General features: G+C 38.0%; 1 protein-coding gene across 15 annotated transcripts in view; it reads right to left on the bottom strand.

The window, feature by feature from the left end:
* Positions 1-20,598, bottom strand: part of UTRN (utrophin) — a 486,786-nt gene that overhangs the window by 90,843 nt on the left and 375,345 nt on the right. For all 15 annotated transcript variants that reach the window (XM_046669467.1, XM_046669473.1, XM_046669465.1 and 12 more), the window contains 2 exons: positions 7,569-7,837; positions 2,129-2,275 (listed from right to left, as the gene is read on the bottom strand). In XM_046669467.1, the coding sequence (XP_046525423.1) occupies positions 2,129-2,275; positions 7,569-7,837 (416 nt within the window). The remainder of the gene's footprint in view (positions 1-2,128; positions 2,276-7,568; positions 7,838-20,598) is intronic.

Raw genomic sequence — 20,598 nt, forward strand, 5'->3', positions numbered from 1 at the left:
TATTATTACCGTTTTACAGATGAAGACATTGAGACACAAAGAGGTGTCGAAGGACACAAACTTAGCATGTGGCAGTGCTAATATTCATACCCAGCTCATCTGGGGCCAGAGTCTACGCCTTTACTGTTACTCTAGGTTACTTTGAAAGCAGCAAAGCTCTGGAACGTCTAAAGTCAAGATGTGGCCATGGGGTCAGTGGCTACTCATCTCTTTTGTAAGGAAGGTGGCAAAAAGCGCTACAGGGAGCAAAGGAGAAAGAAGTCTAAAATACTCCAAGGGAAAAAATAGATGACTAGAAAGATGATGATAGATAGATGACAGAATTAGATTATAGACAATTGTTCAATAGATGGGTAGATGGAGAGTGAAAAGACATGAGTATGGAATGTCTTCTATGTTCCTCCAAGTTTGTGCCCAATCATCTCGACTTGGGTGTATTCAAGTGTGTACCAGCAGATTAGTGCACTCTATATATTTGTTTACACACCTTGTATAGTTAGCTCTCTGCATTATAAAAACGCAGAGAGTCGGAGCACTGAGAAACTAAGTGCAAATCAATGACAATCACACTGCCCACTGATATGCCCATTCCCTGTTTCCTGGTCTTTGTCTATGCAATGTTAGCAGTTCTGATTAGATTGCCGATCTTATTTTCAGCTGCCTTTAAATGAAATGTGTCTACCTCTGGCTCACTGGGCAGCTCTATTTCTCCTGGTTAGCTATTTAAGTTGCATTAGCAAGTATTTTGTTTGTCAAGGTCAAAAAACATTCAAACACCACACTTCACGTTCAGGAGGAGAAAAGAAAATGTTACTCCTGAAATTTAACAACGCTGTCTGCCAGCATTGATTTCTCTCCTCTTACTCAACCAGCAACTAACATGTGAGCTCCAGGGGTACCAGGCTCAGAGATAAGGATGACAGAATACACATTCTCTTTCAAGCATAATGCATGCCCTGACTTCTAATCTTTGGAGATGGATAACAGAAGCAGAATGGGAAGGTAATCCAGATGGACCACGGCAAAATCCACATGTAGATAATGAATTAGAGAGATGCACCAGAAGAAAAAAGAGTAAAGGTCAAACCTGTGTCCCACTCACTAGAAAAGCATATATGAGTTTAACGGATCCTGCCTTACTAATCTCACACTATTAATACTCTTTTCAAAGACAGAAAAGATCGTCTAACACTATACACTCATTTCTTACCTCTTCCATTGCATGAAACACATACAAACCACTGAGCGTTTCAATGTTTGAATCAATTTAGGAAACCTATATACTATAAAATATTACACCCTTAAAATAAAATGCTTCTGCTTGCCACCTCAAAATTGCATATTTATTTCATTAAATATCACCTTTTAGGCCCAAAATATAGAGAGAAATTGGTAAGAATCATTTTTTCAATCTTCCACTTTAATTATTCCGCCAGTTCAGGGGAAAAATGATTATTATGACTCCTAGAAGCTGGCCACTGAATGTGACAAAGATTGAGTCAAAAACTTCTGAGTGGCATGTATAGTGACTTGCAAATGCTGATAGCTACTAATACTTGAGAGAGTTCTTCTTGGTTTGGCTCTATTAAATCTGGGACAAGCAAGTCATATCAGAGTCATCAGAACAATTGTAATAGATCAGCTAAGAACTCAGAGCCAAAGGCAAACACAGAAGAGTGTAAATGTGCTAGCTGGAAAAAATGAGCAAGACAGCAAAATAGCAAGCAGTGGAAGAAGAAGGATGGAGACTTTCTTCACTTTTCAAAAGAAAAAAAAGTACATGATTAAAGTAAGAAAAATGACTCCTTTATGAGCCATTATGGGAAAAATGTTTCTGTGACCTACCATAGGTTACAATTACTGTGATTTATTTGACCTTTTGCAATTTTCTACAAATATCATATGAATAGTACATCATAAAATTGCATTAAAATCTCTATTCATAAATAAATGAGGCCTTTGGGTTCAAGATACTGAAAGACAAATACTTGATGATAGCATATGCTATAAATCCATTATCAAAAACAACCAACCAGAAAGAGGAAATGATGGTGTGTGGTAGAATAGTGAGGTAGAGTTTAAAGACCAACTAGGTGTAAATCTGGATTAGGAAGAGGGGTAACGATACCTGCAAAAGTTTCCATCGCATATTAAGGTCATCTAGCTGGCGAGACATCTTTAAAGATGGATGCAGGTCAAGTGGAGACAACTGACTGGACAAATCATTCACTGTTTTAACTTTTAAGTTGATTGGTGCAATTTCTTCTCTAAAGGCCTGGAAGAAGAGGATGAAAATGATGTCATTGGTAAAGAAGAGAACAAAAGGTAGCATTTTGAACTTTCTTTCAAAGAAAACAGCAAGACCAGCTGAGAGGCCAACTACAGTTGCTCACTCTACAGGAGCCCACTCAATCCAGGTCTTCAGTAAGCCAGGACCACCAGCCAAAGAATTATCCTTTATACCCCAGAGAATCTAAATAGGTGTGTGAAGAGAAAAATTATAAGGCGAACTCATTTAAATGATTACATATTTTCTCCAAATTTTTCATCATATGCAATTTAGTCTGGAGAATGTTTGCCATTATCATCCACCTTAATAATTTCTAGTCTTGATTCTATCTTTAATTTTCTTTCGTATCTTCCTTCTTTTTTCTTTCTTAATATGGCTACCTTAATACTTTATACCTGATGCAACAACTTGATTTGAATGTGTCCATTTAAAATTAAGTTAGAAAGTGGCCAAGAAAAACAACTTTCCTAACCACAAAACCTATGCCTATTACATACTTGAGAGATAAGGTTCATCCCTTTCAGAATCATTTATGATCAGGCTCTGTGGTTAGAGGTGGGGCAGGAAGAATGGGGTCTATAAGAAAAGAGCTTAGAACTGACAGAAGCCACCTGTGGGCACAGAACAGATAGCTGGCACGGGTGGGGGTGTATGTAAAGAGGGGAAGAAAAAACCAAACAAAAAAATATTTGAGGCAATGGTAGTAATATGTGTTGTGAGAGCAAACAGAATAATGAAAACACTAAGTTTTCTCCATTCTCCACATAATTCCACCTGCCTCTATGTTCATGTTCCCTTTTCCCAAAAAATTCTTTGCCTAGGTCCCATTGATCCTTTAAAGACAACTCAGGCACCCAGTCCATGCATCCCACGTCAGGGAAGATTTTCCTGAGGCCCTTCCTTTACCAGTCTTGGCTGGAAGCCCTTCCTCTGTGCTTCCCAGCACTCTCTCTGCCTTCTCGAACCCAGTCACGACCTACAGCCAGCACACGTCTAGACACACAAATCAGCTTATAGTGGGGCCATTCCGATTGTTTGGTGCCATATGAACCAGTTGTTGTGTATTTTAAATACCATTCCTCATCAGAGCTCTGAGTCCTTGTATTATAAGCATCCAGATTCTTGATGTCCATCAAGTAGAACAGAAGTTTCTCGAGAACAGACATTCTGCAGTATTCAGCACAAAATGTGCAATACAAGAGGGTTGGAATTCATTTCTATTGACAAAGGCCCACAGAAATGATATCCGAGGCAAGATTAAGCCAATATACAATTGGGAGCAGACTTGAGATGTTAAAACAGAACAGTACATTTTTAATTCTTTGGTATGTCACAGAATTAGAGTTAATCATGTACCAAAGTGAATTTATAGGGATTAGGTGGTGTGAGCATACATTTAGCATCAGCCCCCAGGTGTTACGATTTCTACAGTCCCCACTCCTCAAGAGATTAGTCACATGTGTATGAACTCCCTTTATTCTCCTCTTTCCCCATACCAAATTTAGTTAATGTCAGAATATATATCAAAGTGCTTTGAAGTCCATGAAGTTTTATTAGAACACTGCAGTATTAATTTGGCTCCCTCCTTATGCTTATAAAAAGAAAGCCTCCTTAACAACTTCCCCCCTTCCTTTTCTCTTCCAAGACCTTCTCTCTTCCAAATCCAGTTAGCCTACATAACTCCCCCTTATATAACATGTACAGGCTAAAAATAATCATCATGTTTGATAAAAACCAAAACATTATTAAAATATAACTTTATCTTTATAAATGAAATGCATTTTAGGTAAATTAGAGAATATATTTTAGTGTTTCAAAATTCTTGAACGTGCTCAAAGTCGCAGGAAGAAGCTGAAGGTGGAGAGTCAGAAGAACAGATCTGGAACCCAGAGTTGGAATGAAAGACATGGACAATGGAGGTAGCAGTGTATTAATGACATCTGAAACAGTGAACATGGAAGTCAATGTGCGTAAAGCAAGAAATATCGCCAGAATCCTGCAGACATTAACATTTCAAAATCAGGTAGAAGAATGGAAGCTTGCAAAGACACGTGGACTGCTGCAAAATGGAGAGAGGAGGAATCTAGAGTTGTGATAGTTTTTCTCCATGGCTGTAGTTATTGGTCCTTCATGGATGACAGAATGCGCATGGACAGACAGACACACAAATACAGGTCAATGAGAAAAGCAGTTATATGATAAGCAGTTATATGATAACAGAGGCATTGCAGGTCTAAAGAGTTAATAATTAACCCAGAAGCATGGGACGGACAGGAGTGGGAGTTAGGGTGGGGAAAGAGAATTTTTCGGTCTGGACTTTGAAGAGACCTGTTTAAGACTAATTACAGAACTCATATCCTTCAAGGCTTCTTCAGCTGTGATTTCAACATTACACATTAATATTCTCTCCTTGAGTATCTTGGAAGAGTTGAGAATTTTAATCAGCTTTTTAATCATTGTCTTTGTATTTTGTAGGTACTGAAGATTAAAAATGAATTGCTGGAAAATACTATCGGATTTATATGATTTTAAATGATAAGCAGTTTTACTTCAAGACATGGTAAAAGTTTTTTAAATTAGATTATAACTTCAAGACAGATTTTTTAAATCTTATAGAATGAGAAAGGAGTTTTCATTTTTCCTCTATAAAAATACTTTTTCTCTTACAAGCCACAGGTGAAAACGTTAAAAGATCTTTGACAAACTAGGTCTCTGGGTTTTGTTTTTGTTTTGGGGGTGAGGTGTTTTATGGCAACAAGGAATCATTCTATTAAGAAGGTTTATCTTTTGCTTTTCAAGAGCTTCCAAATGAAGGGGCTTGATATAGAGCAAGTTTTAAAACGGTTTCAGATCTGCCGCATGTTCTAGTATAAAGAACCAATTGATCACGTCTTGGCTGCACCTTCCTATAGGAGAATAAAAGTCTATGTGGTCTTCCTGGCTATAAAAACAGAAACATCTGCTACTACTAAGGGTGCTGACTGGCAGCCTGTTGGCAGATGTGAATTCCAAACCCTTCTCCTGTCAGAAGATGCGTATTCTGCAAATAAGAATGATGAGGGATAATTTTAGGAAGTTAAAATTATTTGATTACCCTCAAAGATTTTGTTTTCCAGTTGCTTTGCCATATTTAATAATATTTAGCAATAACTGGTACTTGTTTTCATCTGCCTACTGCTTCAGTAAGATTTGGGGTGTACTTCAGAGCACACGGAAAACCAGACATTGAATCCATTCTATTTGGTTTAATGAGACTTAGGTTTTTATTTTCCTTTTTCCTAATAAGATGTGAAAATATTTTAATCCACAGCTTATTCCTTTTTTCTTAAATATTAACTGTATTTTTCCTAGCTTTCTACTTAGGCGGAGAGTTGAACAAAAGATTTGGAGACAGAAGAGGGTAATTTCTTTAATCAAATGGGATTAATAACTCCCAAACTTTCAGGCTTCTAAAAACTCCAGACGCAACTTTTCATTTTTCCCCCAACACTAATAATCTGCATTAAAAATGGATACTTTCAAATTCAAACGTGTAAATTCTTGCTCCAACCAAGACACACTTTATGCAGTACAATAGAACACACTTTTTGTAACCCATTGACTTAAAAGTTTTCAGTGTTTGAAAACCATCTTTTAAAATATAATAAGCGTGCAACTTCCAAAGAAGTTACACTAAGAGGCTTTATCTTCATTTGGTTATTTTAAACTCGGATCCACTCATGAAATGGTTTTTAGGATACTAGAGTTGGAGAAAGAAGCCTGCTTAATTCAGTGGGTTGCTGGAAACTTATGAATATTTACAACGAAAGATGGCAGACACCAATACTCTTTTTTAGTAATAAAATGTTTTTTAGTTAAATTTAACTTTTAAATCTTTGAATTCAAATAGTTAATCAAAGTTGTGTTTAGCTACATTGGAATGAATGAGGTCTCTATGATGAAAGAGAAGAGCACGAAAGAAATCATGAAAACTCTTATCACTTAGTAGCTGTGTGGGCTTGAGAAATATCTTCAGTTTCATCATTTGGAAAATGGACATAATAATAATACCTATCTTGTCGGGCTGGTGTGGGGATTAAAAGAGATATCCATGTAAACTGGCTAACAACAGTTCTTGGCACATAGTAAGCCTCAATGAATGCTAGTAATTATTATTATTCCTATGTCTACACACACATATAATTACTCATGTAATTTGCCTAAGCATTCAGTTAATTTCTTAGACTTTCCTTCTCTTCCTCTTCAGCCACATGCATACAAACAAAGGGAGAGTGTTATCCAATGTCTGTGCACAAAAGACAAATGTCTTTTATAATAAGAATTCTATTCATGGGCAACTGAAACTAATACAACGCTGTATGTCAATTATGCCTTAATAAAAAAAATTCCATTCATTCATGATAGATATCGTCTGTCTAACACCTTCTGATTTTTCACTGGTTTATTCTTTGATTTGATTCATGACGTCCTAGTGTATAGTTTAATATGCTACTACAAACCCTACTACACTCTAAATCTGTTATCTGTGTCTCTTACTGCCTAAATTTCATTAATTTTTTCCTGGATATGTTCTAGAATATGGGAGCCAAAGAGTGTCTAGACCATAGGACTGACATCCTTAAATTTGGGCAATTCCTGACTATAAAGAGAATTTACAGCTAGACTAGCGCTTCATTAATGTACTCAGGCAATGAGATAAAATTTTTAGATAAGAATTCCCAATAAAACAGTATACTTTGATTAAACTTCTAAATCCAACTACCACTCTCCAGGAAATAGAGAATAGAGAAGAACCTGCCAGACTACACAATGTGAATGCCATTCTGCAAAATCCAGGTTGTGAGAAACACTACAAAACAAACAATTTCGTTTCTTCAACAAATACATTGTAAAGAAAACAAAAAAAAGGATAGAGGGGAAATCTGGAGATTAAAAGGGAGTTTAAAATATTTTTTAAAAAAATAAGTAAAATTAATCCAAATTGTTTAGGGATGCACAGTTGGGTAAAAAAAAAAAAAGCTAAGAAAAATAACAGTAAATGATTGCAAAAGTCTCATTCGTTGTTATTTGGGTGAAGAGGCTTCTGATGGTGAGGGGCAGATGGAAAACATCTGTTGTGACTGGAAATGTTCTATGTCCTGATTTTGGTAGGGGTTGTAACGGTGTTGGCCTAATAACAATCTCTTATAACAATTTATATCTGTGGCTCTCTGTATTTGTGTTAGATTTAACAGTAACACATTTTTTAAAATGCTTTATCTGAGGCAGTGATGCTGACCATGGTTTTTTCAATGTGATCCTGCAGCGAATCGATGAGCAAGTCTCCCACGGGCTTCCAGCCATTCCGCACGGCCTCTGCCTCCTTCAGGTCAGCATCAAGGTCATCCATAGCTCCCTGCAGGTCTCGAAGTTTCTCCAACGCCTTGTCCACTTGTTTTTGCCAATTGTTGGTAACAGCGTTCAGACTTTCCCACTTCTCTTTGACTTCAGAAGACTGTTTGCGCATGGCTTTGGCAATCTTTTGGGCTCTCTCCTCAGGAGTCAATTCTGTGATTTTAAGAAAAAAGAATATTTGGAAGCCTGATCAACTCTACATTCTTTATAGTAAAGCATGACTACAACCTTTCAAAGGCTTGCCACCAGGATACACGGAGACAGAATTTTACACTGGCCAGAAGAACAAAACATTTCTCCAAACTTCCTCCACTATTCCCTGCTACTCCTTGAAAGAAGAAGATAGTTCCTCAGAGTAATGAACGGCCTAGTTTTTGGTGACTTTTGAATTTTAATATATTTGCAAACCTTGAAATGTAACAAGATAACTCAAGAAATAAAACAATTTTTCTTTACCATAAACTTAGTTACATAAAATCCAAAGACGGCTTTTCATTTCATTGTCCTCATGAGAAACAGGAAGTTAATTAGGAGAGAAATAGCTTTAAGTCATGAGTAAAAACTCGAGAAAATAAGAATGATTTATGGTTTTCCTGAAAAAGTAACTGAAGACAACATATCTTAGATACTTAATCATCGCTGAGTCTGTTTGGCAGTTCATCTTCAAAACAGGGTATTTTCTGTAGCCAAGACATGTAGCATGTCACAAACATTTCAACAGGAAGATGGCAAGATTTCAAGGACCAGCATAAGTATTTAATAGAGCAAGACAGCTTCCAGAATGTCTGAAATAAAGTTAGACTTTCAGACAAGAAAGGGCATAAGGCAAGGCCTTGCCACCGGACAGGGGCAGGAAGAAAGAGTCGGAGTCTCAAAGACAAGCAAAGGATAAGAGACAGAAATGAAAGTCAAGTTCAAGGCCAAGGCTCAGAAACATAGAGATGGGAAGCTGACAAGACAGCGGCAGAGGACTTTGATGGACACAGAGCGGACACTCAAAGCAGGTTGGACAGCCCTCCAGCTGCACAATCCTGGGCCTCTCTACCCTCACACCTGAGAACGCCTCCCTTCCCATCCGGCTGCTTTGCCGGTTGTCCTACTTGTGCACTGGAAACAGAGAGGCAGGTCAGAAATACACAGTCAAGGCAAACTGGAGTTTAATTTAAGACAGAAACGCATATTCTTCTTCGTGGCAACAGCCCATCTTTTAGTATCAGTCACATTAGCAACATCCACTTCATCTAAAAATATTCCAAGTCATTCTTACAATGAAAGGAAGTTCACTGAACTTCCTGGTAAGACGAACTGCGTGGTAAGCCAAAATAAAGCAAGCTCTCCTTAAACAGTAACTGTCACATTCAGCATAAATGTGTCTGCTTATCTGTGTTTACTTAAATATTATTTAAAATTCAAGTTAAAAGGGACAGAATACATCTTTTTATCTACCTAGATTTCCAGAAAATTCTAGATATCTCTATTTAGACTTAAAAGCAGCTGTGATGAATCTCTGGGAACCAAATGGACCATGAAGCGTTTAGCAACCATGGAACTCCAACGTATACTGCTAAAGTGCTGTGAAGCTATAGAGAGTCTTAATAATCCAGTGGCAACTGAATCGATTACAATTCAGTAATCAAGAAGAGAAAGTGTCATGATAGGTAGATAGATTGAACATACCAGTAAAAGATAAATAAGGAAAACAGTGAATGAGAGATCTAGTTTCAAGGAATGCTTAAACTCAGACACAGTCCAGTACAACAGTCAGGGGAGGGACTCAAGAAGCCTGGGGAAAGGTCTTAAAAAACACAACATGTCAAGATTTCAAGGTTCCTGAGGAAAAACTTTAGGAGGAAAGGTATGTCATTAGGCAAACCTTATTTAAATCCTTAAATGTTGGAGATATTTAGAAAATGAGAAATACATAATACTTATATCTACTGTATATAAATATAAAATGCTATGTGTGAGATGAAAAGAAATCATTCTTAATAGCCTGGTGAGAAATGGAGTTGATAATTTTTATGACGGCAACACCTGCATTTGTTAATATGTCACTTAGGTTTTTTTCAAAGATATACTTTAAGCACTCATGTTTTACTGACTTTTGTAAAAAAAAAAAAAAAAAGAAGAAAGAAAGAAATACAGTACCAATTTCAGAACAGACAACTTAGTTATGATGATTTTTTCCTTACATAAAGTAACACTGTTTCTGAGTTAATCATTGAATGACCTGACAGGGAGACACACAGCTTCTTTGTCCTGTGACAAAACACCCAACGCTGGCTGTGACTTTTTGTCTTCGCTTAATGTAAAATCTTTTCATTGAGCAGTTTTTTGGTAGTATTTATTACATAACCCTCACTCAAGCAGCTCCTCAGAAGAAGAGAAAATTTCTATGTCCAATTCACCATCTGTTGGCCAGAAAGGAAACATACTAAGTAATCCTAAATCAGATTAAACCCTGTTGCCTCCCACAGCAGCAACACCTCAGTTTAACAAAGACTTTAAACCGAGAACAGAGGGAAGTACAAAACCAAACAAATACTGTCCAGAACGTTTGTGTTATGACAATTTGGGGTAAGAAAATAGAAAAATTAAAACAGCAAAAAAGCAGAAAAGATAAAAACAATAAAGGGAAATAATTACATTAAAAAAAGTCCTCTCAATATTTGAAAATCAAAGGACAAAGTTCGCTTCAAATATTCTGCACCGATGCTTAGCAGTAAACTCCTCCTGCAGGAGTGCAGAATCTTCTGGACTAGCGGTTCTGAATTCTGGTGACATGTTAGAAACCACTCTGAGAATGTGTATGCTTGTTCATTTGTTTTTAAATGCTGATCCCCAGGGGCCCTACCCCAAAATAGGAAAAGATTCTCATCTAGTTGGTCAAGGGTGAAGGCCAGCAGAGACATATTTTAAAAGCTCCCCAGATAACTGTGCTGTGCTGCCAGGACAGGGCACGGCCAGCCTATTGGCTTAGAAATTGATTTCTCTGGTCCCCGCTGCTGACGCTCCACAGCATATTTCCACTCCAATGAGTCGATGTGCCCTTCCCACTCGGAGCAGAGCCACCAAACGCTGAAGGCCAGGGAGCAAATGAAGCTCGGCGGCGATAAGAGGCTGATCTAATTTGCATTTGAAAAGGCAGTAATAGAGGCCAATCGGAGAGACGGGAAACAGCAGGATAAAAGCAAATAAATTTACTGACAATTCTCAGACCAGCCAGAAGTGTTTTTTCTCTGTCACTTTCCTACTCCTTACAGTGTGCGTGTGCGTGTGTGTGTGTGTGTGTTTGTGTGTATTTTAGGGGGGCGCACTTTCACTTTCCATTCTCCCAGTCCCCTCCCTTCACATCTTCCCCACTTAACTGGCCAGATTTTGAGGGTGGAATTATATTTAATTTCTATATTTGTATATTTACATTCTATATTTATACATAACCTATTATATTGCAAACACTATATTTATGTTTCTATAATTTAAAATAGCAATTTCTTTATTGTGTTACAAAGATATTTAAGGAAGAACAGATAACTGTCTTTTAGAAAGAAGAAAAAAGGAGAAAGGAATGATCAATCTTGAAATTTTCTCTCTTGTCCAATTATGTTTATTCTTCAAATAGGCAAATTGATTGGATGGCGTTTATACCACGCTCTCCTTTATCCACGGGGAAAAGACCATAATGTGGTTCACTGGAATCCAGGAGGAAAACCGACGTGGACCAGGAGCAGAGGCCAGCATTTGTAACCAGCCCTGCTCCCATCCTGCCCTTTGCCCCCAGGCGAGCTACATGGCCTGCTCCTTCCAGGTTTATCAAGGAGGAACCCTATTTTCTCATGCTGGAAAAACATTTCACACCAAGGCCCTCTTTCACCGAAAAAATTCAATTATATAAGAAAGGCAAAGCCGCCACATCGCTCAAAGAAATCTTAACAGCAGAGGAAAAAGAAATCTCCCTTTGTAGGCTTAGGCAAAAGAATTTTTAAATTTTAAAAGATGAAAGTATATGTTTCTCACTATCATTCTCCTATTATGAAATGATAGAAATCTATTAGAATCAGCCCAGTGTTGTTTTTAATAAAAATTTCCCATATTTACTGAATTTTCTTTCTCAGTTATGGTACTGACATTTATAATCTTCCACCAGAACTTTTTAGTCTGAGATTCTAAAGCATTCTGTCATGCATGTTTTCTTTCTTTCCATCTTGTTTTTGTAGTACTCAGTCTAGAGATCGGTATGTCCTCAATACGCAATAATGAATTGAGTGGGGCTGAATGGAATTTTAGCTTCACTCTTTATTGAAAATATTTAACTTCATAATTTGAACTGGAAATCTACTTATTTTTTCTTCCTCCTCCTCACACCCATATAAAGCATTTATAAGAAGAGTTTTACTGTGAAAGAGAAAGATAAGCCTTACAAAGTCATTTCAAGTATGGTAATTCCAAATACCTTATTTGTTCTGTTTGCTTTTTTCGCATGTACCTATAATCTTATTGTTGTATTTCACCAAGAGATGCAAAGGAAACATTAAGACAAACAAAGATAGAAAATATAGAAAAAAATTCTCCAGGGTAGCATTTTCACTCCTGGACAATTTGGAACAAGGAAAGATTAGATGGTATGCCAGTTCCAGTATAACGAGTTATGTAATCACAGATATAGTCCTTATCTCTTTGAACTCCAGTTAATATCTATAAAGCCCTGGCACACAGAAGGGGCTCAACAAAGGCTAACTTTTATCATTTTATTACTAAGTCTGAGAGGTTTAGACATGTTTAGATGTTTTGCATAAACCAAGTTGATTAGCCAACAAAAAATCAAGGGAAAAAAACAATGCATCGCCCTATCTCTAGAAACAACTTAACTTGCTCTCTCTCAGTCTCCCTCTCTCTTCTCCCCTCCCCTCGATTTCTCTCTCTCTCTTTTTCTTTTTTCTTCATGACCGAAAGACAATTCTGATTAGCATAATGGGAAATAAGGTCTTCCTCAGTTTTCTGATTACATGATTAAGACAACTTAATCTCTCTGAAATGATCAGTGTTTAAGAGGACCCTGCCCATTGTCTATTCTGTATGATGACTGATGGCAACAATTCATTATGAAGCTGATTACAAGTACATCATCAGTGCCATTGGCTGATTATGATGTTTCCAATTATGTTCGCCTAATAAATTATAAGGATGACAAAAGTAAGAGGCTGCCCAGAGTAGATTAACGTGCCTACGTGTAGCTTAAATCTTTCAGTAGGAATATGATAAAGATGACACAGATCCATCCATGCTGTCAAGGGACTTCTCAAATCCTTAACAACAAAAAAGACAGTGAACAAATACATTTAAGGGAAAATAAGAATTTCAAAGTAAAGAGATTTAGAGAATATCTTCCACAAATACCAAAATGCCAAGAATTAGAGAGGGAGGGAAAATGGAAAGGAAACAGGAATATAGACCACACTGTGGAGAAAGATAAATGGCACTTCTGCTTAGAAGTTAATGCAGGTAGAACCAGTGTAAATACTTCTACGTTTCACTCTTCTCGTAAAGTGGGCCAAAGTAAATACACCCAGCACTGAGCTGAGGAAGAAGCAGGGACAGACCAATAAGAAGATTAACCTCCAAGGAAAAAAGCAGGAACAGCAAAGAGATCCTGGAACAGACCTAGCTAAGCAGCCTGAGATCTAGCTTTCAATTTTCTGTAACTGGATATTCCCTGTATTTCCTCACACTAATGGCAGTTTTGTAATTTATTCAACTCAGTTCTTTGTGCTGGAAAGCAGCAGACAAGTCACTAGGGGCAGGAGGGTAGCGGGAGGCTGGGAATGTAAGATCCAGGAAATCAAGGGTATGTTCTGTTCACTGCTGCATCCTCAGTATCCAGAGGCACCTGTGGTGTATCTCCACCTGGCACATGGTGGGCATTCAATGAGTACTTGTTAAATGAATAACAGATCCTTGTACAGCATCTTTGACTTGAAAAAAATTCTCCCCTTTCTCCTTCAAGAATAAAAGGACAGGAGTCTTAGATTAAAAGTCTTCCATCTCTTCTCACACCACTGCCTATATCTCCCCAGGCTGCTTCTCTGCGGAACACAGCAGCTAATGATTGATGGAGCGACAGAGAAGTGGTGAGCTTTCTACCCAAGGTTGTCATTCTTCTAGAAGAAGTTAGGTGTGTCTTTGTCTTCTGTTTACGTACTGCCAACATAAGTGAGGAGCTTAACTGAAAAGGAAAATTTATGCCTTTGCTAGGATTACGCTTTCTAAAAAATTGCAACCCCCTAATTCGCTCTTAAAGATTCCAGCTTTCAAGAGAAACAAAAATGACAAGAAAGTAAGTACCCCACCACATTAAAAGAGTTTAGTATCCTCCTATCCTTTATGTTTGAATCAGAAAGGAACATCCCAGATGTTGATTACAATGCAATGCATCCATGTAAATTACTGCCATCTTTTTTATGAGGCAAATGTGATTTATGGATGGTTGTAACAGTGATTAGAGAACATAACAGATGGTGAACAATTAATTTAAAATGTTGTGTCCATCAAACTAACCTTTGTTATCATATAATTCTTCATCAAGACTGTTGACCTGTTTATTTAAATTCGGATTTCATTAGTATGATACTCATTAGCCTGCAAAAAAGTTTTTGAACTTTTTTACCCAATTAATGGGCTTACTTAGCCTGCTCATTATATTTTGGGCAAGCTGAAGACTAGATTCATTACATCCATCCATACATTCTAGAGCTTTAAACTGGAAAGGCTCACATTGCTGCTCTGTGGTTAAGAACACTGGAAAAGAAAGTAACATCATATTTTTCTGTGCTTTTTCACGCATTACAACTTTACTAATCTAATTTGGACTTGAGAAGCTAATTAAATTACTGTCTTGGTCTACAGGCCTGGAAGCAATTATTTATCGTTCAAGTTTTCATATGAAAATTAAAAAGACAAAGTCTAATACAGCCTAAACACCTGCTCCCTCGGTGCTAGGAAGTCAGTGAACTGGTACGTCATTCTGTAAAGCAACCTGATACTTCAGTAAAGAAAAAGCAACAGTAAGAGGAAAAGCAAAGAGTTATAAACATATTTAATTATTGTATAAAATTTTTTTTCAAGTAGAAGAATATAGGAAATTATTTCTACTGAATGTCCAGAAGTACTTGAGCATTGGAGCAGTTAAGACATTATACTATGGTGGTTAAGAGCATCAAGTTTAGTGACAAGCCCAGGTTGGTGCCTCGGCTCTGTCACATGGGTGGTGACAGTACTCACACCTCAAAGACTTGTTATGAGAATTTAAGGAAACAAGGCCTGCAAGGTGCTTCGGACAGTGCCAGGCACACGGTGAGCACCTGACCAATGCTGGCATGTGAACATCTCTGCTCACTACCATTTCACTCTTCTCCCTTCCTTTTGGGCGTGGATTCTTCCTCCATGTGGCATCACGTTTATAAAGGGGGTCTGCCAATCCCAGCAGACCCGGAGCTCCGTGTTACTCGAGCTGAGTCAATCGGAGCCCTCTCCTGGAATGTGCTTGATCTAAAAAAGGGTTCTCTCTCCCTGGTGCAAGGTTGTGAGGCACAAGGTCATAGGAAAGCTAAGAAAATGAGACGTTGTGGAGAAAGGCAGAAAGGAAGACATGGAGAAGAGGTTTCTGGGTGGCATTCCAGTCCTGTGGCCAGCTGCGACCTTGCCCTTACTGTAATTTGTTTATGGGGCTAACACATGGCTCCTCACACCCAGGCTTATGGAAGTTGGGTGTTTGTCATTTACAATGAATGGGGTTCTAATGAATAAAGCTGTCATTAGGAAAACAAAAAAGGCCTAGGAAGAAACACCTGTTAGTTTTACGAGCCTAATTACTCAGGCCGTGTGTAATTTGGTCTCATTTTATGAGATGCAAGGAAATAATTATTGCCATTTTTTTAAAGATTTTATTTTTCCTTTTTCTCCCCAAAGTCCCCCAATACATAGTTGTATAGTTTTAGTTGCGGGTCCTTCTAGTTGTGGCATGTCGGATGCTGCCTCAGCATGGCTTGATGAGCAGTGCCATGTCCAGGCCCAGGATCCGAACTTGCAAAACCCTGGGCCGCCAAAGCGGAGCACGAGAACTTAACCATTCAGCCAGGGAGCCGGCCCCTACTGTCATCTTTTTAATGTAATCTTAAGTTATACTGAGAATCAGTATAAAAGTAACTTCTACTAAACTATGTGAAAATTTCATATTTTCACTAATTTAATAATCATCAAATTTTATTTGCACAAGTTTGCTAATACTGGCATAAAATGGACTGATGCAGTGAACTGAAAAATGTCATGTAGTACTTGTTTGTTATATCATAAAGTATATGATATTTCACACAAGAGAAAAATAATCTTAGTAATTGGCTTTCTAAAATATTATGAAACATTTAGTAGTTAAAAGAAAACAGAATACCCTCAGTTAAAATATCAACTACTCCTAAATATACACAGCCAGCTGTCAAAGACTGAAGAGGAAAAACATTAATCCATACATATTTTTTTGTCTGAAAAGATGATTATTATTTTTTTTGAAGATTATTATTAACCATTAATCACAGGTGCAATCATAAACAACTATATAAAGCTGTGTATGAATAAACACATATACACAACTTATACACTACATGCAACTATAAACACATGAACACACTAATGTAACAGCTGGGTTTTTTTTTCTTATGACTATCATTTAAATGAAACAAAATCAAATAATCAGCTACACCAGGCTGAAAAAGAAATAATGTTCAGACAGCCTGGAATAAAATACTACTTACAGTAATAGTAATGCCTTCTGGAATAATTTTTAAAGAAGACTCAGGGAAATTCATGAGCAAAATAATGCAATCTTTTTTATCTTAAAAGTCAAAAGCTGAGCAGAGGAAAAGAGCTTTTCTATACCCATACACACAATGAATTATACAATTTTCTAAACACTTTTGGAGGTGAAATATCCTATAAAGACGTTAGCAGTTTTATTTGGTAACCGATCCCATAACTTCAAATCATAAAATATGAGTGTGTGAGCCCATGCACACTCCTGCATCTGTTTGTGCACCTGCCTGCATCTGTATGTGGTGTGAAGGCAGGGATGCAGATGGACTAAGGCTCAACTCCCCTGTGCAAATGTGACTTTTAACCCGAACCATAGGTAACCAATAGGTGAGAAGGTGCATGCATTCCCTGATTACCTCCGGAGATTTAGGGGCCAGGACTGGGCACAGGCTGGCTGTAGCTGACTCCCACAGATGTCTTGTACATCGACCTTCACCATGTTGCTGTGTGGTTTTCAAAGGAATTGAAATTTGGGACCCAGACAGCAAGGGGAGGTTGGGAGAAGCCAAGAAATATTCGCGCAGAGTTAGGAGACTCTAGGCACTCAAGGTCAAGGAGGAGCTGGGAGGTCAGTGGCCAATGAGCAGAGAGAGAGAGGAGAGAAAAACGAAGGGATGAGTTAAAAGCCAGCCAAAAGACGGGGGCTTAAGGATGGTCACCAACATGGAGGCTTAGTGCTCTGTTCCAGGATCACCCTCCATTAGCTGATGCCCTGGTCAGCATCACACTACTGTCTTGGGATTTGTGTTTTTATTTTTTTTTTAAAAGTCATACCGCATGATCTGCCCAACTCATTGGGATAGTTAGGAGAATATGAAAGTTGTTTGAGAAGTACAAAGAACAATACAAATGATGATGGAAGATTTATTGTTTTATTATGCTACCTTTTAACAGAAAAACAATCCAACTGCATTAAAAGGAAAAATTATATACTGACATGAGACACATTAAATCAAATTAAATAGTTCCATATTGCTCAAACAAGATAAGGGGACTACTGACAAAGTTGTGAGCTTTGCAAAATTTCTAAAATTATTCAGATAATTGTAGTTCAATTAAAAATTATACTTAACAACCATTTACAAGCAGAATGAGTTATTCTGGGTAGCTGAGTGTTCCAGAAAGCTATATTTCACCCATTTAGCCTTATTTTTTTTTAGGGCTGCCATTTTGGAAGGAAATTTATTAAAATATAGTATAAATTCCTATGCCTTCTCTTAACTGATTTATATCCAGTCTTCAAAAATAAACAAACCAGGGGCCTTCCCAGTGGCACAGTGGTTAAGTTGGCATGCTCTGCTTCAGTGGCCCAGGGTTCGTAGGTTCGGATCCCAGGCACGGACCTTCACACTGCTCAGCAAGCTGTGCTGTGCAGGTGACCCACATACAAAACACGGAAAGATTGGTACAGATGCTAGCTCAGCGACAATCTTCCTCTAGCAAAAGGGGAAGATTGGCAGCAGGTATAATCTCAGAGCCAATCTCCCTCACCAAAAAAGTTTAAAAAAAAATAAACAAAACATAATTCACAGCTTCAGCTTCTTTTTACTGTAAAAAGCCCCAGAGACTACCCTGTTTCGTTTTATTTTAGAATTGTCATATACCATTTTTATAACTTTCCTTCTTCTCATTGCTGTCAGAATGCCAGTCATTTCTCATCACCGCCCTTTTTCTCTGTCCTGTCATGTCCATTTTGCTACATACCCATAATTCACTGGCATACAAGTTAAACTAGTTACAAGTGTCTAGAGTAAGAGTTAATACCTCTGAGAGAGCAGCTTTTCTATCAGCTAACACGATCTTCACTGTGTTTTCTACACCATATCTATCGTGGTTCCTCAGATCATTTTTCACACTCTTTCAGATTCTCAATAAATGAGAAAGGTCCCCAAGCAAGTGAAGGGCCGAACTTCGGACACAGATATTGGTAACAGAGTCAGAGAGACGACAGGGTGCCAGGGAAGCACAGAGGAGAGGTGGGAGTGGAAAGGGTCCTGGAGACGCAAAACCTGCACTGAGTGGGACAGGACAAGCAGGCACTGGGCATGCAAATGAGCAAGGAGTTAGAAATCAGGTAAGAGGGACAACTATGCAGAAAAAAACAGAACGAGCAACAAGATCAAGACAAGGAAGACCACCGGCTGCGCAACATCGTGAGCAGTTTGGTGTTGAATGGACGTTAGTTTGGAGCAGAGAGAGGCATGAGATGCTGCCATACAGGGAAACTGAGGTCAAGTCCCTATGCGGTCTGGTATGCCAGGTAAAGGAGCTCAGATTCCATTCCAGGGGCCACTGGCCATTTTTAAACTAGGAGAGCAAATGCCAGTTCTGAGTTTTAGATATATCATTGTAGTGTTTATGTTGATGCAGAGATACCAATTAAGAAAGTACTTCAGGGGCTGGCTTGGTGGCGCAGTAGTTAAGTTCACCTGCACCCCTTCAGCAGCCCAAGGTTCGCCGGTTCAGATCCGAAGCACAGACATACACCACTTGTCAAGCCATGCTGTGGCAGGCATCCCACATATAAAGTAGAGGAAGATGGGCACACATGTTAGCTCAGGGCCAGTCTTCCTCAGCAAAACAAGGAGGATTGGCGGCAGATGTTAGATCAGGGCTAATCTTCCTCAAAACACAAATAAGTACTGCAATAGTCCTAGCAAAACACGGTAAGAGCCTAAAGTAGGGCCGTAATATTAGTAGTGATTTTTAAACATCTAAAATATACATACTTGACAGTTGCTTAGAGAGTTGATCTTAAAAGTTCTCATCACAAGGAAAAAAAATCTGTAACTGGGAGGTGATGGATGTTAACTCAACTTATTGTAGTAATAATTTCACAATATATACATATATCAAATCATTATGTTGTACACCTTAAACTTATACAATGCTATATGTGAATTATATCTCAATAACACCAGAAAAAAAGAAAATACCTAGCAGTGCACACCTGATGAGATGCTTTGTCAGCAACTGATCATTTGGTTGAAATAATTAGTTTGCTTGTTTTAACAGCATTTGTCAATTAACAGATACCTGAGAGCAACTCATATCTATGCTACTCATTCAGTAATAAAATAAAACTCCATAGGCTACCATAAAATATATACATATATATAGATGACACCATAAGATAATTGATAACAGAAAAAAATTAAAAAGGAGCTGGAAGAAAAAAGGCACTGGGAGAGAAAAACCATAGAAAGAAGTATTTTCTGGAATAGTTACTTAAAAGTAAAGAGATGGATTCATCTCAGTGTGCCCCTATGGAAAGGTATACATAGCATACTCAATAAATGCTTATTAAATAGAACCAGAAAAATCCTATTTCTCCCCGCTCTGTCCCCTCTGACACTGACTCCTCTAAGAACATCACACAAGATAATTGACGTTCAATGCTCTCTATTTCTGATAGCAGCTGTACATAAGTCACGGTAAACAACAAAAGTCTAATAAAAGCTATTATGGATAATTTTCTTTCATTGACTTTTAACAGCAGGTAGAATCAGCTAGCATTACAGAAAATAGTATCAGGAAAGAAGAAAGTATGAAAATCTCTAATTGCAAGACAACAACAAAGTTCAACATGACCTTTTCCTGCCCCTCAAATAGAGTATTTGAAAATAGGGCTTAGAAATGTCCTGAATGGGACAGCAAAATAAGAACTCAAAAGGCAGTATTTTTTTACACCCTCAACTGACTGACCACTGAGTAGGAGAATTTATAGCAAAGTGAAGCTTTAGTGATATAAAAATACTTTTTTTTACCACCACGAAGTGGCTTATTATAAAAATGCTTCCTCTATTCTCTGGAAAGTACGGGAGAAGCAAGGAGATGAGAAAAGCAGACTTAAGGCAGACTTTAAATTGAAGGAGGTGAGACAAGCGAACTTCTTCTTTTTCTTCCAAGCTTAAAAACAGCCACTCTAATGGCGCCTTCCTTCTTGCTGTATTAACTCGGCATGGTCTGTCTGACTTTCAGGTCCTCTGCAATCGGAACCAGACGGCAAGTACAGCCCCCTCACTCCCGCCGCCCCTGTCCAGGCACACGCC

This window comes from Equus quagga, chromosome 8, assembly GCF_021613505.1.
Source record: "Equus quagga isolate Etosha38 chromosome 8, UCLA_HA_Equagga_1.0, whole genome shotgun sequence".
Classification (NCBI taxonomy): Eukaryota; Metazoa; Chordata; class Mammalia; order Perissodactyla; family Equidae; genus Equus; species Equus quagga.